At 37.1% G+C, this 22,814-nt stretch overlaps 2 protein-coding genes across 4 annotated transcripts in view; both read right to left on the bottom strand.

The window, feature by feature from the left end:
- Positions 1–4,266, bottom strand: part of GLIPR1L2 (GLIPR1 like 2) — a 34,833-nt gene extending 30,567 nt beyond the window's left edge. For 2 of the 3 annotated variants that reach the window (XM_004417878.2, XM_087449168.1), the window contains exon 1: positions 4,030–4,266. In XM_004417878.2, the coding sequence (XP_004417935.1) occupies positions 4,030–4,263 (234 nt within the window). In that variant the 5' untranslated portion in view covers positions 4,264–4,266. The remainder of the gene's footprint in view (positions 1–4,029) is intronic. The other variant, XM_087449167.1, reaches the window with a different exon arrangement.
- A 14,781-nt stretch (positions 4,267–19,047) lies between these two features.
- The window catches only part of GLIPR1L1 (GLIPR1 like 1), a 40,081-nt gene continuing 36,314 nt past the window's right edge, over positions 19,048–22,814 (bottom strand). The window contains exons 5-6 of the mRNA XM_004418566.2: positions 19,258–19,284; positions 19,048–19,169 (exon numbers count right to left, since the gene is read on the bottom strand). Coding sequence (XP_004418623.2) covers positions 19,078–19,169; positions 19,258–19,284 — 119 coding nt within the window. The 3' untranslated portion in view covers positions 19,048–19,077. The remainder of the gene's footprint in view (positions 19,170–19,257; positions 19,285–22,814) is intronic.

A 22,814-nucleotide genomic window follows, 5' to 3' on the forward strand; every position in this document is an offset into this window, starting at 1 on the left:
TGAATAAAATTACAGTTGAAAACAGAGGCTAAAGTTTCTTTTTTTTTTTTCAATTATATAATACAGTGTTATCAACTATAGTCACCAAGTTTTACATTAGCTCCTCAGACCTTATTCATCTTATAGCTGAAAGTTGTACCCTTTTACCAACCTCTTTCTATATCCCCGACCCCCAGCCCCTGGCAACCACTTTTCTATTCTCTGTTTCTATGAGTTTGACTTTTTTTTTTTTTCCAGATTCCACATATGAGTTATATTATGTAGGGCCAGCCCGTGGCTTAGCGGTTAAGTGTGTGCACTCAGCTGCTGGTGGCCCAGGTTCGGATCCCAGGCGCGCACCGACGCACCACTTGTCCGGCCATGCTGAGGCCGCGTCCCACATGCAGCAACTAGAAGGATGTGGAACTATGACATACAGCTATCTACTGGGGCGTTAGGGGAAAAAAAGGAGGAAGATTGGCAATGGATGTTAGCTCAGAGCCGGTCTTCCTCAGCAAAAAGAGGAGGATTAGCATGGATGTTAGCTCAGGGCTGATCTTCCTCACAAAAAAAAAAAAAGTTATATTATGTAGTATTTGTCTTTTTCTGTCTGGCTTATTTCACTTAGCATAATGTTCTCAAGGCCGATCCAAGTTGTCACAAATGGCAGGATTTCCTTCTTTCTCATGGCTGAATACTATCCTACTGTGTATATATATATATACTACATCTTCTTTATCCATTCACCTGTTGATGGGCACTTAGGTTGTTTCCATGTCTTGGTTATCGTGAATAATGCTGCAGTGAACATGGGTGTATGTACAAATATCTGTTTAATTCCCTATTCTCACTTCTATTGGGTATATACCCAGAACTGGAATTGGTGGAACATATGGAAATTCTATGTTTAAGTTTTTGAAGAACTGCCATTCTGTTTTCTGTAGTGGCTGCACCATTTTACATTCCCACCAGCAATGCACAAGGGTTTCAGTTTCTCCACACCCTTGTCAACACTTATTATCTTCTGCTTTTTGTTTTTTGGTTTTTTTTTTGGTGAGGAAGATCACCCTTGCGCTAACATCTCTTGCCAATCCTCCTCTTTTTGCTGAGGAAGACTGGCCCTGGGCTAACTAACATCTGTGCCCGTCTTCGTCTTCCTCTACTTTATATGGGATGCCGCCACAGCATGGCCGCACGCACTTAACCGCTATGCCACCAGGTTAAGTGTGTGCGGTTCTGTCTTTCTGGCCTTTCTGCTTTTTGATACAGCCATCTTAATGGGTGTGAAGTGGTATGTCATTATGGTCTTGATCTGCATTTTCCTAATGATTAGTTATGTTGAGTACCTTTTCAGGTGCTCACTGGCCATTATATATCTTCTTTGGAGAAATGTCTATTCAAGTCCTTTGCTCATTTTTTGATCAGGTTGTTAGTTTTTCTTGTTACTTAAGTTGAAGGAAATCTTTATTATTCTATATTTATTATTCTATTATTTATTAATCAACTCTTTATTAATCCCTTATCAGATATATGATTTGCAAATGTTTTCTCCCATTCCATAGGTTCCCTTTACATTCTGTTGAAAATGTCCTTTGATGCACAAGTTTTTAATTTTGACGAAGTCTAATTTGTCTATGTTTTATCTTGTTGCTTGTGCTTTTGGTAACATATGAAAGAAATCATTGCCAAATTCAATGTCATGAAGCTTTTCCCCTTTGTGTTCTTCTAAGAATTCTATAGTTTTAACCAACAAGTACACGAAAAGGTGCTCAATGTGACTAACCATCCTTAAACAAAGACTTAATCCTTAAATAAAGCCTTCAACAGGATGGAAATTCTGACACATGCTACTACATGGATGAACTTTGAAGACATTACGCTAAGTGAAATAAGCCAGTCACAAAGAGAAATACTGTATGATTCCTATATGAAGTAACTTTGAGAAGTCAAACTCAGAAAGACAGAAAGTAGAATGGTGTTTGCCAAGGACTGGGGGGAGAAGGGAATGGGGACTTAATGTTTAATCGGTACAGAGTTTCAGTGGGGGAAGATGAAAATATTCTGGAGATGGATGGCAGTGATGATTTGCACAACGATCTGAATGTACTTAATGCCATTGAACTATATATTTGAAGATGGTTAAAATGGTAAATATTATGTTATGCATATTTTACAACAATAAAAATAAATAAATTTTTTTGAGTTTAAAAACAAAGTAGAACAAAAATACTAGATGACAACAACAGCATGGACATGGGCAGGAGACCATTCAGAATTTGTGTTGTAAGACCTTTTTAATATTTGGAAGGAGATTATAGATGTTGATTAACTTTTGACTTTGTATATATATTAAAATGTTAAGAATAAAAATAAAATGTATGATTTCCAAACCTGTCAAGGAAAAATTCTAAGTAGATCATACTATTACATAGACTATACTATTTAGTTACTATTTATGTCCTAGTAAAATCCATGGGAAAAAGACATCCTAACTTTTAGAAATAAGAGAAGGATAAAAGTTTAGGGTGGGGCTTTAAACTTGTACCCAAAACACTATTCCTTTAAAAATGTTCATATATTAAGATATATATTGTGGGTAAACAGGTGTCTACTATATTATTCTCTATACTTTATGTTTGAAATATAGTTTTTAGAGATTAGAAATACAAAACCTATAAAAAGCTGTATTAAAAAGTATTATGTGTTTATTAATTATCAGGAGGAAGGCTAATCTTCAAACTTGCAAGAAATAGAATTAATCACAAAGGGTGGGAAATATATAGCTAAAATTCTCAAATCTATCCTCAAATTCTATGATTAAGTTCAAAAGATAAAAACTGGCTTGGAAAAAAACTATCTTCAGCAAATAGTACTAAATGCTAGTATATTTCTATAAGAAAATATATAAACAGAAGAGGAAATGCTGACAATACAAAAGGTAAAAAAAAAAAGAAAAGAACAAGAAAGAACTAAAATATGTCCCAATCAACATAGCATTTTAAAATTAACAATAAAATGAAGTACCATTTTATAATTTATTAGTTTAGCAAGGGACTGAAAATGCCCAAGCCAGTGTGGATGTGGTGAAAACTGAACACTTACACACTGCTAGTAGTTGCTTACTTTGGCACAGCCCTTTAGAATAAGAATTGCTATGTATCAAATATACCAAAAATATTATATCTTTTATTCATCCCATTTCTGGAATTTGTCCTAAGGAACTAATCCAGAGGAAGAAAAGACTTATGTCTAGGGAGACAGTCCTCACAATATCATTTATAATGGCAACTGGAAGCTCCTCACTGCCTGATAAGAGGACAGTTATTACTCAATAAATTTTGCCATCATTTTTAAGGACAACCACGAAGACTCCACAGCAACAAGAGGACAGCTGACGAGATGTTAAATAGAAATAGGGGGGAAATGGGAAAGAAGCAGGACGACAGCGTAGGGAAATGCAAAATCAGGGCCAGGACCAGGGTCAGGTGACTGAGACACTCCCTCGGTGCAAAACTGAGTGTGGATATGAAAAACTCAGTAATCAAGGTAAATAATACTTTAAACAAGGCAAAACTAATGTGAAAACACCTATGACGAAAAAAAATTCAAAATTTTAAATAAAACCAGGATCTGACCTTTCACTTGCACCATCTGAGAGCGCTCACTTGCCTTTCCCTAATTCAAGCCCAGGGATCCTGTTTTTGTTTAAATTGATATTGTCTTCATCAATGAGATTTTTGCACTGATTTTAAAGTCTTTAAAAAATATATTGCATTAGACTATCATTTTCTCGAATGGAAGCCCCCTTCAAGTTTGCACCTCAGGTGAATGCCCCACTCACCCTGGTCCCAGCCCCGTGCAGAACGCTGGTCATCACCGTGTATTACTACAGTGTCAGTGGTTTTATCTCTTCAGTGGATAAACTGCAGGTGTATCTTTAACCCACATGACACCCCGCGCTCCTAGAGCCCCAGCGCAGCGGCCCAGCCTCTCGGAGGCCGGGGAGGTGGTGACGAGGGTGGGAGGTCGGGCAACCGCCTAGGGCCTCACCATGAAGCGCAAGTTAGCCCCCCGGGGGATGACGTTGCCGCGGAGCTCGTTGTGGAGGTTCACGTACTCATTGATAAAGCTTACGTCCTCTTCGTCGGGCAGAAAATCCGCGTTCAAGCCGGAACCCAGCAGTAGTAGCCAGAGCTCACAGAGCCACAGCTTCAAAACGCCCCCTCGCGTCCCGGGGAGCGATTGGGCGAACCCCTCGGGGTTCAAGGGCCTCGGAGCCTCCATGGTCCACCGGCTGCGGAGAGACCAGTGCGCACGCGCCGGCCCGCCCCGGTGACCTGCCAATCCGCGGGCGGCGCGGGAGCCGGCCCCGCCCACCGGGAGTCGGGCGAGTTTGGGGGGGGGCCAGGGCTGCAGGTGCAGAGGGCTCTCGCCCCCGCTGCCTGCAGAGCTAACCAGGAGAAGCTCGAGTTAGAGGAGCGCAGGCTCTTCGCTAAACCAATGTAGGCAGATATTATCCAGAGTTGATTTCTGACACCACATATGTCATCGTTTATTAATAAGCCATCTGTACGGTAAATGCCAATTGCTGAATAATTAACATGTCGGAGGAACCTTCTGATTGTGCAAGGGGAGATGATCATTCTTCTGTAATACTGATGAAAATTCAATTAATTTTTTTTTCCTCCTGACCTGTTGAGTTGGGAAGTTAATGGAGGACGCGCCCTTTATTTTCCTGATGGATACAAGAATATCATCTTTTAGGTGGAATTCCTCATTGAGATTTTCTCTGTGTTTTAAAGATCTTTTGTGGGAAACCACAAAATAAATGGAAGAGTGGAGAGCTCAGCAGTTAGGGAGAAGACTGGGGATCATCAAATTCTGGGAGAATTCTATCTGATTAAAGTATTGCCACTTCTGTCACCGGCACTGTGTAGACAGCCTGGAATAACGATATTCATCTTCTCTGACAAATACTTGTTTTCACAGTAGGTAAGAATTCATTTTTTGTTTTCATTTCTTTTTTTTCAGACAAAAATGGCTGGTGTCTTAGCAGATTCTGGCCTGGTCTCTTTATCGCCACACATTTTACTCTCAAGAGAACTTGTTTTGAAGAGTGTAAGTTCTAGGCACAAAATAAAAGCACATATATGTTTTGGGGTACATATTTGCATATAACATACTGTGCTACATAGCATTAAGGAGATATTCAAAATCACTGACACTGGGACAGAATTTTGCCACAAAGAAAGCATTGCAACTGGTTGGCCAAAAATACCTAAAAAGAAATGTGCTTTTAAAAATTATCTATGTTGGGGGCCAGCAGGGTGGCATAGCAGTTAAGTTCATGTGCTCTGCTTAGGCGGCTGGGGGTTCAAAGGTTCAGATCCCAGGCGGGGACCTACGCACCGCTTGTCATGACGTGGTAGGTGTCCCACGTATAAAGTAGAGGAACGTGGGCACGGATGTTAGTCCAGGGCCAATCTTCCTTGGCAAAAAGAAGATTGGCAACAGATGTTAGCACAGGGCTAGTCTTCGCCACCAAAAAAAAAATTATCTATGTTGTACACAACTGAAAGCAGTAGACCTCACAAGATGGTTTCATTAATGCCTTTATTCTTTTAATAAATATTTATTACCAGGTAATGTGTTAGGTGGTTGAGAAAGACTAGTGGCCAGACACAGACCCTGCTTCCAAGTAGCTTACAGTTTAGAGAACTAGCAAATTTCTATACCATGTGATAATACAAAGCCAAAATACTATTGTGGCATGTATGGGACAACTAACACCCTTTCAGAGAATCAGGGAAGCCTTTCTGGAGAATGAGACATCAAGAAGGTGAAGCACACAGGTGAAGAGCCCATTCAAAAAAGGAAAAAGCGTGTCATGTGCCAGGAGATCCAAAAGAGCTGCAAGTGTTTTAATAGGAATAGGAGCCTGTTGTAGGGGTGAAGATGGCAAGTACTGAAAGATGGAATTCCTTTATGATATTGGTACTGTTGTTAAGACTACAAAAATTGCTATATTAAAGCACAAGATAAATAGAATAATGAACTCTTAGATTAAGAAGAAATTTTAGGCACTTTTACTAGTCCCATCCGTGTGTTCGACTTTTTCTCTGACACATCATCAATAGGTGATCATCATACCCTCTGCTTAAATAATTACACTGACAGGGAAGTCATCATCTCCTGGGCAGCCCATTCCATTGTGAGACCCTCACTCATCAATCTAGTAAGTATGTCTTTAGGACCTCCTGTGTGCCAGAGCCCATGCTGGGTGGTAGAGCAGGCTCGGAGTGCAGTCCACCCACACGCAGCTTTTAGTTAAAAGGATACAGACAGATCATCAAACAATTACAATACAGAGTAGTGAATGCTATTTTTAGTTTATTTCAAAAATCCTTACTGTGTGTCAGGAGCTATTTTATTTTGATTTTTTGATTTTTTTATTGTGGTAAAATATACAGAATGCGAAATTTACCATTGTAACCATTTTTAGTGTAAAATCCAGTGGCAGTTAACATTCACAGTGTTGTATAATCATCACCACTGTTTCTAGAACTATCTGACACTATTTTAAATGCTTGGAAAATATCAACTCATTTAAATCATAAAAACATTAAGAAACAGATATTATTATTATTATCTCCATTTCACAGATGGAAAAACTGAGAAGAAGTCAAGTAATTTGTCTAAAGTCACCCATCCAGTAAATGGTAGAGCTTGTTTTCAAACCCAGGTAACTAACATGGGAGTTCAGAGGAAGGGCACACGAAAACATCTAGTTTGGTTTGTGTAGAAAGAGGTTGGCTTTGCTGAGGGAGTTCTGCAAATATTCAACCTTTCAGATATGTCAATGAATTGGCCCACATCATGTTCTTCATACAAGAAATATTTTAAATGCATTACATTTCTAAAATATATTTTTTCAAAAATTTTAGAGGTGTGTAAAACTTGAGGATTATTTAATCATTGTTTAACATATGATGTATTAAATCACAGGTTGTACATCAATACCAAAAGATAAATATTTTTCTCAAAAGTTTTTATAGCATGTGACTTTTCGAGTTTGAAATTTTGGGCTATTCAGCTAAGCCCTCGAAGAAGTTTTAACTTTCTTAATTTTGAAAGTGATGAAATAATTTAGCACATTAAGTTTCTTGAAGGCATTGGAATTATTAGAGGAAACTGACAGAATCATCTATCTCTTTACAAGCAATGTGAAAACTAATATTTCACTAAAGTTCTGCTGCGATGTACTTTTTGAATACCCATTTACTTTTCTGTTGTTGTGTCTGAGACATTGCTTTCACTTAGAAAAGAAGGGCAATTTTAGGAAATAAGCTTTAAGCCTCTTATTTATCTCAGATGGTTTTGGACTTCCTTAGGTTTTCAGTTTCTGCACGTTGTGCTTGAAATTTTAAGGAAATAATACCCTAATTCTGTGATCTTTCTGATTTTGATAAAAGCCAGCAAGTTTAAAAATATATTTTTTACATACACATAAGGAGAATGATCACAGAATAAGGCTAAAGATACTGATAGGTGTTATTTTGTTCTCTGTTTAGATGTTATTGGGGAGATAATGTTGTTTTTAATTTATTGACTTTCTTACTCTTTTTACTTTTTTATCGGTCCTCACTTGATTGATTTTTTCTATAATTAAAAAATTCAAATTGCAATAATGGTGCATAAGAAGTGTTACAAGAGAAAGCCAAATGATGCTGCTAATAAAATCCAACATTAAAAAGTGGAAAGATGGACTTTACTTCATTAAAATGTAAATAGAGGACAACTGAGAAAGATATGTTAGATAAATGTCAAAGGATTAAAATCACTGATGTGCCATTAAGGCACATTTAAGAACCATTTACGATTTCTAAGAAAATGAACAGCACCATTAGAAAAATGAATAAAGGAGAGGAACAGGAGATGAATGAAGGAGTTGACAAAAAAAAAAAGCTAACAACAGTGTAGTGGGAATATTCATGCTGCAACTGTTCTTTTCACGTATAGATAAGACGGACTGTATATAACCAGATTCCAGGATGAGTTTGGGTCTCAGGAACTAAATTACAGTTTGCCTCTATCCAAAAGTCAATGCCATAAAATCAAGTATAAATCTGGGAATATTTATATGAAATTTTGACTCCTAAATTTACATTACTCCTGTATTTTTTTGTGTGTGTGTGAGGAAGATCAGCCCTGAGCTAACATCCATGCTAATCCTCCTCTTGTTGCTGAGGAAGACAGGCCCTGAGCTAGCATCTATTGCCAATCCTCCTCCTTTTTCTCCCCAAAGCCCCAGTACATAGTTGTATGTCATAGTTGCTCATCCTTGTAGCTGCTGTATGTGGGACGCAGCCTCAGCATGGCCAGAGAAGTGGTGCGTAGGTGCACGCCCGGGATCCGAACCCGGGCCACCATCAGCGGAGCCAGCGCACTTAACCACCAAGCCATGGGGCCGGCCCCCACTCCTGTATTTTTGAGGTCAATATTTATTTAGTATGGTTATATGTATGCAGTAACTCCTAGGAATCCTCCCACCAAAGAACAGCATTCCCCTGGACTATTTTAATAACTCTCAAGAAAAATTTATAAAACTGAATGCAGTTTATGAAAATATGTTTACATCTACTAGTAGTTCAAGAAATGAAAATCGATAGCATCTACCTTACAGAACTATTGAGAGGATTATATAAATTATTACATGTGGAGCACTTAGTGCTTGGCACATTGTAAATATTATTGTGTTAGGTATTACTGTTATGAAATTAATACTGTTAATAAATACTATCTCGTTTCACCTATATGGACAAGGACTAACATAAACTTTTAACACTTAGCATTTTTACAGATACATTATGTATTCTTAATACATATTTATTGAATTATTCTTATGATAATCAGTGTGGTCTTACTAGCTTCAAGGAGCAAATCCAATGTGTGCAACTCTGAGTGAGTTCCTGGTGGGTTTTGACTAGGGGGCATTGGCAAGTGGTATGTAGCTTTCCTGAGGGAAAATGGGAGTTGATGATTATGGGATTTGTTTGTTCCTTTTGCTCCAGTATGTGAGCCCAGGTAGATTTAATTACAGATTATATTACCTAGTTTTAACTAAGCCAAGCATCAGAAATTGGTCATATGTCTTGAAAAAATAGCTGAAAGGATATTGCAGATTAATTATAGACAAACAATATCAATCGTTCAATTCTTATCTTTCTGGCATAAACATCTCTTTAGCACTTTTTTTTTTTTGGTGAGGAAGATTGGCCCTGAGGTAACATCTGTGCCAATCTTCCTCTATTTTTGTATGTGGGACACCACCACAGCATGGCTTGATGAGTGCTGTGTGGGTCCGTGCCTGGGATCCAAACCTGCGAACCCCGGGCTGCCGAAGAAGAGCATGCGAACTTAACCACTATGCCACTGGGCCGGTCCCAGCACTTATTTTTTAATTCATTTTTATGTCATCCTTTTCAGGTTCAATTTTTTGTTTTAAAACATATATTGCTGTATTTTAAAAGTACACATAATACAGGTAATTAAATGGTACATATTTACTTTTGGATGAAGCTTAGGGTCACCAGCTTTCTGATTTGTTAGGGAATGCCCTGGGTTTAGTGAGTTTTCTTATGTCTTGGGAAACCCCTCAGTCCCAGGCAAACCAGGATGGTTGGTCACTGTACAATATTTTTTAGTGATAGGGATACATAATCAAAAAATCACAGAGATTACTGTTTAAACTATCTCTTTACCATCCTTCCGAAGGGCTGAGAATGGGACAACCCTGGCCCAGATAAGACTGACAAGTCTGATCACTTTACCTCCAAGTGATGAGGCAATTTCTGGGAACTTCAGACATAGCCTAGTAGGACAAGAGGATCCCCGGAAAAATGCACTGCGCAAATCCTGAGTTGACTGCCCTCGGGAATTTGAAAAGGCCAAGCCCAGAGCAGTTTGTCTAGTAATTACAAACCGAGTAAAACGTGGTCTCTGTTAAGAGCAAGATGTGCTCAGAGTAAAAAAAAGGAAAGTGACGCCAGGCCTCCCAAGATGTCCTATCACGTCTGTGGTTATGATCACAAGAAATAGAAAAGATGTCTCCTTGGCCCAGAATTTTCTCTTCTTGCCAATGAGGGGAAACTGCGCTAGGAAGGCAGAGGCACTCCACCTGCCCAGCCTCTGCTCATGGCTTCAGCGTAGATAGAAAACTCTGCAAATGGAAACCTTATTTTCTGAGGACTGCCACTACTTGCAAGTTCCTACAGCAGTGCCAATTTAATAGTCTTTGACAAATATTTCTTCAAAATCAGAGAAGGTAATGCTGTAAAGTTTATTTTTTGATGTGGTCTGTAGAATTTCAATTAATCTGATTTAAGGAGACGTAGGCTCTTGGATAAATAAGGAGTCTAAGGAGTAACGGAGTAATTACATTAAAAATCAGAGGATATTTTAATTATTAATGAAAAATTAATTAAAAATCCATAAGGACAACACAATAATAAACAATACAACAGATAGAAAAGTATACTATACATATGTCAATTTACTTCTAGCTTGTTTCAAACTGCAAGTTAAGGAGTACTTAATTATGAATTCAAATTGTAACAATGCAATAGTTAAATCACAATAGTTTACTTAAAAAGATGACAACTCCATACACATGATGCCAAATGGCAGTGTGATGCTTAATTTTGTGTGCCAATGTGGCTAGCCTATGTTGGCTAGTGTTTGGTCAAACACTAGTCTGATTATTTCTGTAAAGGTGTTTTTTAGATGTGATTAACATTTACAGTCTGTTAACTTAAGTGAAGCAGACTGTCCTCCATAATGTGAGTGGACCACATCTAATCAGTTGAAGGCCTTAAGAGGAAAGACTAGATTTCTTGAAGAAGAACGAATTCTGCCTTCAGACTGCAACATAGAAATTCTACCTGATTTTCCAGTCTTTGGAATCAAGACTGCAACAGCAATTCTTACTTGAATCTCCATCCCACCAGCTTACCCTCTAGATTTTGGACTTGCTAGCCTCCAAAATCATGTAAGCCAATTCCTTAAAGTCTCTCCTTTCTCTCTCTCTCTCTTCCTCTTCTACTTGTTGTTCTGTTTCTCTGAAGAACCCTAATATGAGAGATTTGAAATATAAAATCACTTGACTTTTTTTAAGAATAGCATCAATTAGCTAGCTATGTGGAAATTCCTCGGTATTTGGCAATATATACAAAATAACTCTCACTCATGTTAAAAATACATTTAAAAATGGATTTTAATATTTATAGCCTAGGGAAGCTGGTGGTTGCTTTAGTTGAGAAGAAAAAGATCTAGATAATTTAGTTCACAGAAGTCAACAATTCAACATAAATGATTTTTAAAACTGAATTAATTGAATAATCTGGGGATTTTTTTGTCTTCAGACAAAAGGAATTCCAGAATATACCAATTCTTTGGTTTGTAGAGATATTGTTAACTACACTACAGATAATTTTGTGTAGGGTTTTAAAAGGTGTACTATCTGCATCCTGTTATTGTATGCAGGGCATGTTTTAAAATAAAATCTCCTACAAGAGTGTGATTTTAATTTTTGGATCATACATGTACCTTTCAAAGTTTTAAATTTTAATTGATTTCTCTTTTTGAGTTTAATCTGTTCTCATCTAGTTCTCCAACTATTGATTATGACCATAATATAATATTAGTGCTATCTGAAATGTTCCTTAAGATTTAATAACATTTTGTTTCTGAATAATGTTGATAGTATTCTTAAAGGAAGCTACTGGCATATGAGGAAAATGTCTAATATCTGAAATGTTTAGTTTTTTAAGTCTACTGTAACTAAAGTGACAATCTAGAATATTAGAGAATGGGACTCTTGATACATGTAAAATTGTAATTTCTAAAAATAACCTAAAGATTTTTTTTTTTTTACTGCTACTCTCCTCTGTACTACAATACATCTTTTGAATTAAAAATAGACATTAATGGAGTGACGTCAGCATCATGGCAGGCTGAGTTTCTCCCTTTGTCTCTCCCCTCTAATTTACGACAGTAGGACACCCATAGACCAACAAAGGGTCCTCTGCACAGCACAACAGACTCCTGAGAGATCCACGCATCTACACATGTGAAGAGGGTGGACTGGATGTGTGGAACCAAGGGAGTGGCAGTGGTGGCTCCCAAGATGGAGGCTCCAGGAACTGCAGTGGCACCGGTGACCAGAAGCCCCAGGAACTTCGGTGACACCCATGAATGTGGGCCCCAGGGACTGAGGCAGCCGACACTCCCAGAGGCTCCAGGAACTGCCACGACACCTATGAACAGAGGCTCAGGAATTGTGGCATTGCCCATGACCCAGCCCCTGCCTCCTCCCCTGATGGCAACACCTCTGACCCTGGCCCTCACAACGGTGGGGACTGCATCCAAGACCCTGGTGCCCCTGGCAGCAGCAACGGTGCTTGTGACCTGAGGTTCTAGGAACCATGCCAGCACCTGAGATCAAGGGTCCAGGAACCACAGTGGCACCCACAACCTGACTCTCCAGGAGCTCCTGGAGACCAGAGGCTCTAGGAACCACAGCAGCACCTGTGACTGGAGGTTCTAGGAATTGCAATGGAGCCCACAACCCAGGTACTCCTCCCCCTGTGGTGGTGGTGGTGGCACCTGTGACCTGGCCCACTCAGCAGCAGTGGTGACACTTGTGAACCCAGGACCCCCAGCAGCGTTAGTGCCAGTTCCCCACGAAAACCCAGGAACAGCAGCACAGGTGGCACACATGGCAGCAGAACCAGAGGCCACGAAGAGCTTGGTAAGAGTGACAGAAGAGCCCATGACCCTGGTCCCCCCAGGCTGAAGCAGTGCCTGCAACTTCAGCCCCCTCACCCATGGGAGCAGCACCTGCAGACCCAACAAACCAGGATGAAGTAGAGGTGCCCATGACCCTGGCTCCCACCCCACTCTCTGCCTCCCCCCACCACAGTGGGGGAACCCGCAACCCAGGTGATTCCAGAAGCAGCAGATGGGCTCGCCAGCCCAGTGACCCTGGTGGCGATGCCTGTGACTACCATGACACCGAAGCAACAAGGCATCAGTAACCTCAGGGGCACAAGTAGCACAAGGGCACTGAGCACACCTTTGGCAGAGGCAATGGAGGGTGGAAAGTGCAGGCTCTCAAATACAACCAGAAGTAACTCAGAATCAAAGTAAACAAAGCTTTACCTAAATAAGAAAGGTGTTGGCTACTACAGATGTGCCGGCAGAGAGAAACTTCATCGAGCACCATGAAAAACTATGGTAACACGGTATCACGAAAGAAAATGACAAATATCCAGAGACCAAACTTGAAGTCACAGAATACTGCAGTCTAACTGATAGAGAATTTAAAATAGCTGTCATGAAGAAACTCAATGAGATACAAGAAAACTCAGAAAGGCAGTTCAATGAACTCAGGAATAAAATTAATGAACAGAAGGAGTACTTCAACAGAGATTGAAACTCTAAAGAAGAACCAAACAGAAATTCTGGAGCTGAAGAACTCAATAAATGAGATGAAGAAGAAAGTAGAAAGCATTGGAAATAGAGCAGACTATTTGGAAGAGAGAATTAGTGAGCTCGAAGATAGAAATCTAGAATCTAGGTGGAAGAAGCAAGAGAACTAAGATTTTTTAAAAATAGAGAAATGCTACGAGAAATATCCAACTCAATCAGGAAAAGCAACATAAGGATCGTGGGTATCCCAGAAGGAAAAGAGGGGGAGAAGGGAGCAGAAAGCTTATTTAAAGAAATAATAGCTGAAAACTTTCTAAACCTGGGAAGGAAACTGGATATATAAGTATACGAGGCTAATAGGACACCTAATTATCTCAACACAAAAAAACCTTCTCCAAGGCATATTTTATTAAAACTATCAAAAGTCAATGACAGAGAGAGAAGATTAAGGGCAGCCAGAGAGGAAAAAACAATAACCCACAAAGGAACCTCCACTAGGCCATCAGCATATTTCTTAACAGAAACTCTACAGGACAGGAGAGAGTGGAATGGTATATTCAACATATTAAAAGATAAAAACTGTCAGTAAAGAATACTCTATCCAGGAAAGTTATCTTTCAAATATGAAGGAGAAATAAAGGCTTTTCCAGACAAACAAAAGCTGAGGGGGTTCATTGCCACTAGAACTGCCTAACAACAAATCTTGAAAACAGCTCTCCTATCTGACATGAAAAGGCAAAAGTATACAAAGCTTAGAGCAAGGTGATAGATAGAATTAGAAAATTGCAACTATGTATCAGAATAGGTTAGTAAAAAATTATAACAAAAAGGTCAAAGGGAAAGAAAGCATTAAAAATAACTATAACCACTTCAATTTGGTAACAAACTGACAATACAAAAAGAGATAATTTGTGACAACAAAAACATAGGGAAAAGGAAAAGGACAGAATCTGCACAGGCAAGAGAAGATAAGATGCTATCAGCAGAAAAGGAGTATCTCATTTAGTAGTTGTTTTATGCAAACCTCACAGTAATCACAAAACAAAATTTCAGAGCAGAGTCAAGAAACATAAAAAAAGAGGAAACTGAAAAACACATCACAGAAAACTACCAAACTAAAATGGTAGACAGAAACAATGGAAATATAGAGCAACCAGAAAACAAAAGATAAAATGGCAATATTAGGTCCTCATATATCAATAATCACTCTAAATGTAAATGGATTGAATTCACCAATCAAAAGACACAGATTGGCTGGATGGATAGAAAAACAAGACCCAACAATATGGTGCCTCCAGGAGACTCATCTCAGCTCTAAAGACCAACATGGGCTCAAGGCAAAGGATGGAACGTGATACTCCAAGTAAACGGCAACCAAAAGAAAGCAGGTGTAGCTATACTTATATCAGACAAAGATAGAGACAAAGGTGGACTTTATAATAATAATAAAGAGTACAATCCATCAAGAAGGGATAACATTTATTAATATATATACACCTAATATAGGAGAACCAAAGTATATAAAGCAACTATTAACAGACCTAAAGGGAGAAATTAACAGCAACACAATAATAGTAGGGGACTTTAATACCCCACTGACATCAAAGGATAGATCATCTATGTAGAGAGTCAAGAAGGAAACATGGGCCTTAAGTGAAATACTAGACCAGATGGAGTTAATAGATATATATAGAACATCCCATCCAAAAGTAGCAGAATACACATTCTTCTCAAGTGCACATGGAACATTCTCAAAGACAGACCATATATTGGGAAATGAAACAAATCTCAGTAAATTTAAGCAGATTGAAATCATATCAAACATCTTTTCCAATCACAATGGTATGAAACTAGAAATCAACTACAAGAAGAAAGCTGGAAAAGTCACATATATGTGGAGACTAAACAACATGCTACTGAACAACTATTGGATCAATGAAGAAATCAGAGGAGAAATAAAAAATACCTGGAGACAAATGAAAATGAAAACACAACATACCAAAACTTATGGGATGCAGCAAAAGCGGTACAGAGAGGGAAGTTTATAGCAATACAGGCTTCACCTCAAGAAACAAAAAAAAATCTCAAATAAATAATCTAACACTACACCTAAAGGAACTAGAAAAAGAAGAACAAACAAAACTCAAAGTCAGTAGAAAGAAGGAAATAATAAAAATCGGAGCAGAAATAAAAGAAATACAGACTAAAAAGACAATAGAATAGACCAATGAAACTAACAGCTGGTTCTTTTTTTTTTTTTTTTGGTGAGGAAGATTGGCCCTGAGCTAACATCTGTTGCCAATCTTCCTCTTTTTTTGGCTTGAGGAAAATTGGCCCTGGGCTAACATCTGTGCCAGTCTTCCTATATTTTGTTTTGTATGTTGGATGCTGTCACAGCATGGCTTGATGAGCAGTGTGTAGGTCCATGCCTGGGCTCTAAATTTGCAAACCACAGGCCGCCGAAGCAGACTGTGCAAACTTAACCACTATGCCACTGGGCCGGCCCCACCGGTTCTTTTAAAAGATAAACAAAATTGACAAGGCCTTAGCTGCTCACTAAGAAAAAAAGAAGGCTCAAATAAAATCAGAAATGAAAGAGGAGAAATTACAATAGATATCAGAGAAATACAAAGGATTATAAGAGAATACTAGGAAAAGCTATCTGCCAACAAATTGGATAACCTATAAGAAAATGGATAAATTCTTAGAATCATACAACCTCCCAAAACTGAATCAAAAAGAAATAGAGAATCTGAATAGACCAATCACAAGTAAAGAGATTGAAACAGTAATCAAAAACCTCCCCCAAAACAAAAGTCCAGGAACAGATGTCTTCTCTGATGAATTCTACCAGATATTCAAAGAAGATTTCACAGCTTTCCTTTTCAAACTCTTCCAAAAAACTGAAAAGAATATGACACTTCCTAACTCATTTTACTAGATCAACATTACCCCAATACCAAAACCAGGTATTGGTAAAAAAATTACAGGCCAATATCGCTGATAAACATAGATGCAAAAATCCTCAACAAAATATTAGCAAATTGAATACAATAATACATTAAAATGATCACACACCATGATCAAGTGGGATTTATTCCAGGGATGCAGGGATGGTTCAACATCTGCAAATCAATCAATGTGATACACCAGATTAACAAAATGCACAATAAAAAATCACCTGAGCATCTCAATAGATGCAGAGACAGCACTCGACAAGATACCACATCCATTTATGATAAAAACTCTCAATAAAATGGATATAGAAGGAAAGTACCTCAACATACTGAAGGCCATATGTGACAAACCCATAGCTAACATCATTCTCAATGGCGAAAAACTGAAAGCCATCCCTCTAAGAACAGGATCAAGACAAGGATGCCCACTCTCACCACTCTTGTTTAACATAGCATTGGAAGTTCTAGCCAGAGCAATTAGGCAAGAAAAAGAAATAAAAGTTATCCAGATTGGAAGGTCAGAAGTAAAATGGTCACTATTTGTGGATGATATGATTTTATATATAGAAAACCCTAAGAATTCACCAAAAACCTATTAGAAATAATTAATAAATACGGTAAAGTCGCAGGGTACAAAATCAACATACAAAAATCAGTTGCATTTCTATACACTAACAATGAACTAGCAGAAGGAGCAATTAAGAATACAATCCCATTTACAACTGCAACAAAAAGAATAAAATATCTATGAATAAATTTAACAAAGGAGGTGAAAGAGGTGTACACTAAACATTATAAGACATTATTGAAAAAAAATCAAAGAAAATACAAAGAAATGGAAAGATATTTTGTGCTCATGGATTGAAAGAATTAACATAGTTAAATGTCCATGTTACCTAAAACAATCCATAGATTCAATGCAATCCCTATCAGAATCCCAATGACATTTTTCCTGGAAATAGAACAAAGAATCCTAAAATTTATATAGAACAACAAAAGATCCCAAATAGCCAAAGCAATCCTGAGAAAAAAGAACAAAGCTGGAGGTATCACACTCCCTGATTTCAAAATATACTATAAAGCTATAGTAATCAAAACAGCATGGTACTGGCAGAAAAACAGACACACAGATCAATAGAACAGAATCGAGAGCCCAGAAATAAATTCACACATCTATGGACAATTAATTTTCTACATGGGAGCCAAGAACATATAATGGAGAAAGGAAAGTCTCTTCAGTAAATAGTGTTCGGAAAACTGGACAGCTACATGCAAAAGAATAAAAGTAGACCACTATCTCACACCATATACAAAAATTAACTCAAAATGGCTTAAAGACTTGAACGTAAGACCTGAAACCATAAAACTCCTAGAAGAAAATATAGGCAGTATGCTTTTTAACATCAGTCTTAGCAGTATCTTTTTGAATATGTCTCATCAGGCAAGGAAAACAAACAATAATATAAACAAATGGGACTACATCAAACTAAAAAGCTTCTGCATGGCAAAGGAAACCATCAACAAAGCGAGAAGACAACCTAACAATTGGAAGAAGATATTTGCAAATCACATATCTGATAAGGAGTTAATATCCAAAATATATAAAGAACACATACAACTCAACAACAAAAACCCAAACAACCCAATTAAAAAGTGGGCAAAGGATCTGAACAAACATTTTTCCAAAGAAGATATACAGATGGTCAACAGGCACATGAAAAGATGTTTAACATCACTAATTATTAGGGAAATGTAAATCAAAACTAGAGTGAGATATCACCTCAGAGCCGTCAGAATGGCTATAATTAAAAAGACAAGAAATAAGCATTGGAGAGGATGTGGAGAAAAGAGAACTCTCACATACTGCTGGTGGGAATGTCAATTGGTGCAGCCACAATGGAGATTCCTCAAAAAATTAATAGAACTACCATATGATCCAGCTACTCCACTTCTGGGTATTTAGCCAAAGTACACAAAAACACCAATTTGAAAAGATATTTGCACCCCTATGTTCATTGCAGCATTATTCACAATAGCCAAGACTTCGAAACAACCTAAGTGCCCATCAATATCAATGATAAAGAAGATATAGTATATATATATATATATATATATATATATATATATATGTATGTATGTATGTATGTATGTATACACACAATGGAATACTACTTAGCCGTAAAGAAGATGAAATCTTGTCACTTGCAACAACATGGATGGACCTTGACGGTATTATGCTAAGTGAAATAAGTCAGATGGAGAAAGTCAAATACCATATGATTTCACGTGTGTGTGGAAGATAAGCAAACAAACAAACACGTAGATACAGAGAATAGATTTGTGGTTACCAGAGGGAAACAGGGATGGGGAGAGGGCAAAGGGGGTAAAGGGGCACATTCATGCGGTGACAGATGGCAACTAGAATTTTGGTGGTGAACACGATGTAATCTATACAGAAGTTGAAATATAATGATGTACACTTGAAATTTACATATTGTTATAAAGCAATCTTACCTCAATTAAAAAAAGACGTTAAATTTAGACAATAGACAAGAGTTTAGAAGTCTTAATAATTAAACGTATGTGAGTTACATCCAGCCATTAGTTCCTTTATTGTCACGTCTTTTGAATTTCTCTTGTATGTAAATAACAATTAAAACATTCTCAGAAGAACAGGAACTAGGTACAATGGTTTATATGCTATCCACTTAGGTGCTTTCCCATGTGGCTTCCAATTGGGATATTCTGTCAGGAAAACACAACAGTTAAGAGCTCCATGTAGTTTCAAGGGGAGGAAGTAATTGAATCAATACTGAAATATTTTGATACATACTTTTAAGTTTATCACGTTCTTTATTATCTAGAATAGAAAAAAAATAATATTATAGAATTAAAAGCATTTACTTGCTTTCCTGGCATTTTGAATAAGATAATCAACTTAGGAAACTTAGTTTGGCTTTTTAATTTAAGAAAATGCAAGCTTCCTCTCCAAATCCCACAGTACTTAAAAATCTCTGATGGCCACTGCCAAAAATGTCATGTCAACAAATATTTCTAGAATGCCTCTCATATAGAAGGCACAAAAGCCTACAATAGGCAAAATTATATACAGTAATTAACTCTATTTTTGCACTCTGCTATGCCCATTTAAAGTTTTTTAAAAGGAACATCATTCCTTCATGCTGCCTTTTGGGCACCCAGAGTCCTCTGTTGAATGTCCCCTTCACTTCTGTAGTGGCCCTTGCTCCACACTTTGCTCTACATCTTTCTCCTATCAAACTTTTCTCCTATTGAATTTTTCTCCCATACTTGCCATTTTAACAGGATCCTGCAATTTGTTAGGAATTTATTTCATTTTTTTATTCATGTATTCATTTTTGAGGGGCTACTATGTATTGGGCGTGGTTCTAGGCTTTGAATATAATGGCTATCAGGAAAAAATAAAGTTCTTTTCCTTAATGAAAAGTAAAGGGAGAAAAATCTATCATCAATTTTAAAATTGAATAAATAAATAAAAATGATCATTTCAGAGAGTGATTCGTGCTATGAAAAAATAAACTGAGTCAAATGATATAAAATAATGAGGACCTTAACTATAATAGTAGCTAAAATTTATTGAGCACTTACTTTATTTGGGGCTCAAATCATTTGTCTGATTTGTCATACAAATCCTCTTACTCACCTCCTGAGTTAAGCCATCTGACTCCAAGGCCTAAACCTTTAACTACCATTATGCTACAGCTCCTTAAAAAAGAAGTCAACAAAGCTAAAAGTTGGCTTCTATAGAAAATGGTGAACAAAAAAGAGAAAAAGGACAAATCAAAAGTCATAGGACTTAAATAAATGGAACAGAACAGAACAGAGATAAAAATACAAGAGAATTTCATTAAAACTTGGATAAAACAGAAATTTGCTAATTTTCACCCAGAAGCTGAATATCACATAACACTTAAAGAAATTAAATCAGTAATTAAAAATCTACAAACACACACACCCACACAGCAGAACAAAGTCATTTTACAGAAAACTTCTCCCACACATTCAAAAAATAAATAATTAGAATCTTACATAAATTGTAATCAAAATATTAAAAGAAGTAATGTTCCCAATTTTCAACTTCTTTTATGAGACTACTTCAACCTTGAAGTCAAAATCATATGAGAAGAAATGAAGAAGGAAAATTACGGACCAATCATAATTCTAAAATTAAATGCAAAAATTTTAAGTAGAACATTAACAAGAATCTAGCCATCTACAAAAGAAACCTCATGCCAAATTGGATTTATCATGAGGATGAAAGAACAGTTTAAAATTGTATTTCCGGGTCATCACTTAACTCTTGGTACCTATATGAAAGTATAGATCTCACTGGTTAAGTTGTATACATTAAATATATGTACAGCTTTTGATAGTCAATTATACCTCATTACAGTGATTTAAAAAATAACAACAAGGAAAATAATAAATAAACAAAATGGAATTAGGAAATAGTGTAACAAAAGATAGATTTTAAAAATTAAAAACCACCATGTACCTACCTCTTTACAATATTATTTATTTTATTATTTGTATACAATATTATTTTTATTACAATAATTTGAAAATGTTAGTGAAATGGACCAATATTGAAAAAAAATTTGTATTTACTCAAAGAGGAATTTAAACACAAGTAAATTTTTAAAAATTATAGTTACAAACTAATACTTTTAAAATGGTTTCCAAAAAGAAAAAGAAAAAAAGAAATCCTTTGATGTAGTTTACAACATTAAAACATTAAAGGAGGGCCGGCCCTGTGGCTTGGTGGTTAAGTGTGCGCACTCTGCTACTGGCGGCCCGGGTTTGGATCCTGGACATGCACCGAGGCACTGCTTCTCCAGCCATGCTGAGGCCACGTCCCACATACAGCAACTAGAAGGATGTGCAACTATGACATACAACTATCTACTGGGGCTTTGGGGGGAAAAAAAGGAGGAGGATTGGCAATAGATGTTAGCTCAGAGCCGGTCTTCCTCAGCAAAAAGAGGAGGATTAACATGGATGTTAGCTCAGGGCTGATCTTCCTCACAAAAAAAATAAATAAATAAAAATTAAAGGAAAAAAATTTGGGATCATTTTAAGAGAGGCAGAAAAAACATCTGCTAAAATTAAACATTCATTCAAGATTAAAAGCTCATAAGCAAAACAAGGACAAGAGAAAATTTCCATAACCTGGCAATGAGGACTCATAAAAACCAATCTAAAGCAAATATGCATAATGGTGAAACATTATTTTTAAGGTCAAGAACAAGAGAATGGTATCTACTATTATAGCTTATGTTCAACATCACACTAGAGGATTCACTGACTATTAATATTAGTAAAATAAATAACTGACAAAGATTAGAAGAAAGAACAAAACTTGCATTTTTTACAGATAACGTTTGTCATTATAGAAAATCCAAGAGAATCAACAAATTATTAGAAATAATAAGAGAATTCAGTAAGATTCCTGGATAGTAGACTAATATAAAAAATGTATATTTCTATAAATCAGGAGAAATTAATAAGGAAACATAATTTTAAAATACTATTTATAATAGCAATAAATACATGTTACCAAAGAATCTAATGTGACATGTAAGACCTTTACTGAGAACATTTCAAAATTTAACTGAAGACATTTAAAAAACCCAAATAAACCATCTTTATTAATGGAAATAGTCAATGCTGTAAAGATGCTAATTCTTCCCAAATTTATCTATAAATTCAATGTAATTCAAACCAAAATTTCAAGGTCGTCTGTGGAATTGATAAGCTTATCTTAACATTAATATGCAAAAGCAAAGGGCCAAGAATAGCCAAATAATTTCTGAATAATTTGGAAAAGGAACAAGTTGTGGAAACACCTCCTACCAGGTATCAAAGCTTATTGTAGCCTTTGCAGCTTGTGTGGTGCTGTCTTGGAGACCCATTGTCAATAGCTGCTTCAATCTCCATGATGGAGTGGTTTGTGACAGATAGAAGCTCTCATCAAACACAACTAGAAAATCCATATAACATACAACAAAATAATGTTTAAGAGCATCAGCGATTTGCTGAAGCAACAAAGACTGGAGGATCAAGATTTCAGAGCAGGAGATCCATAGTGAGGTGGGCTGATGTTAGGAAAGCTGTTCTTTCCCTGGGGCCTTTCGTTGATTCCGGGCCCAGGTCTAGGTCTGAAAATCTGGGCTTTGCCTAGGTAGAGGTCAATTTCTGGGAAACAGAGAAATCAGCAGTTTTTGCTGGCCTTGCAGGGCTAGAGAGATAAAATTAGAGAATTGAGTAGTTCAAGATCCAGGTGAGAGGTAGAGGTGGAAGAAATGGGCCCAAGAGATATCCATTTTGTACTCACACTATTTGTTTAATTTT

This window comes from Ceratotherium simum, chromosome 25 (genome assembly GCF_057802395.1).
Source record: "Ceratotherium simum simum isolate JZ-2026a chromosome 25, ASM5780239v1, whole genome shotgun sequence".
Taxonomy (NCBI): domain Eukaryota; kingdom Metazoa; phylum Chordata; class Mammalia; order Perissodactyla; family Rhinocerotidae; genus Ceratotherium; species Ceratotherium simum.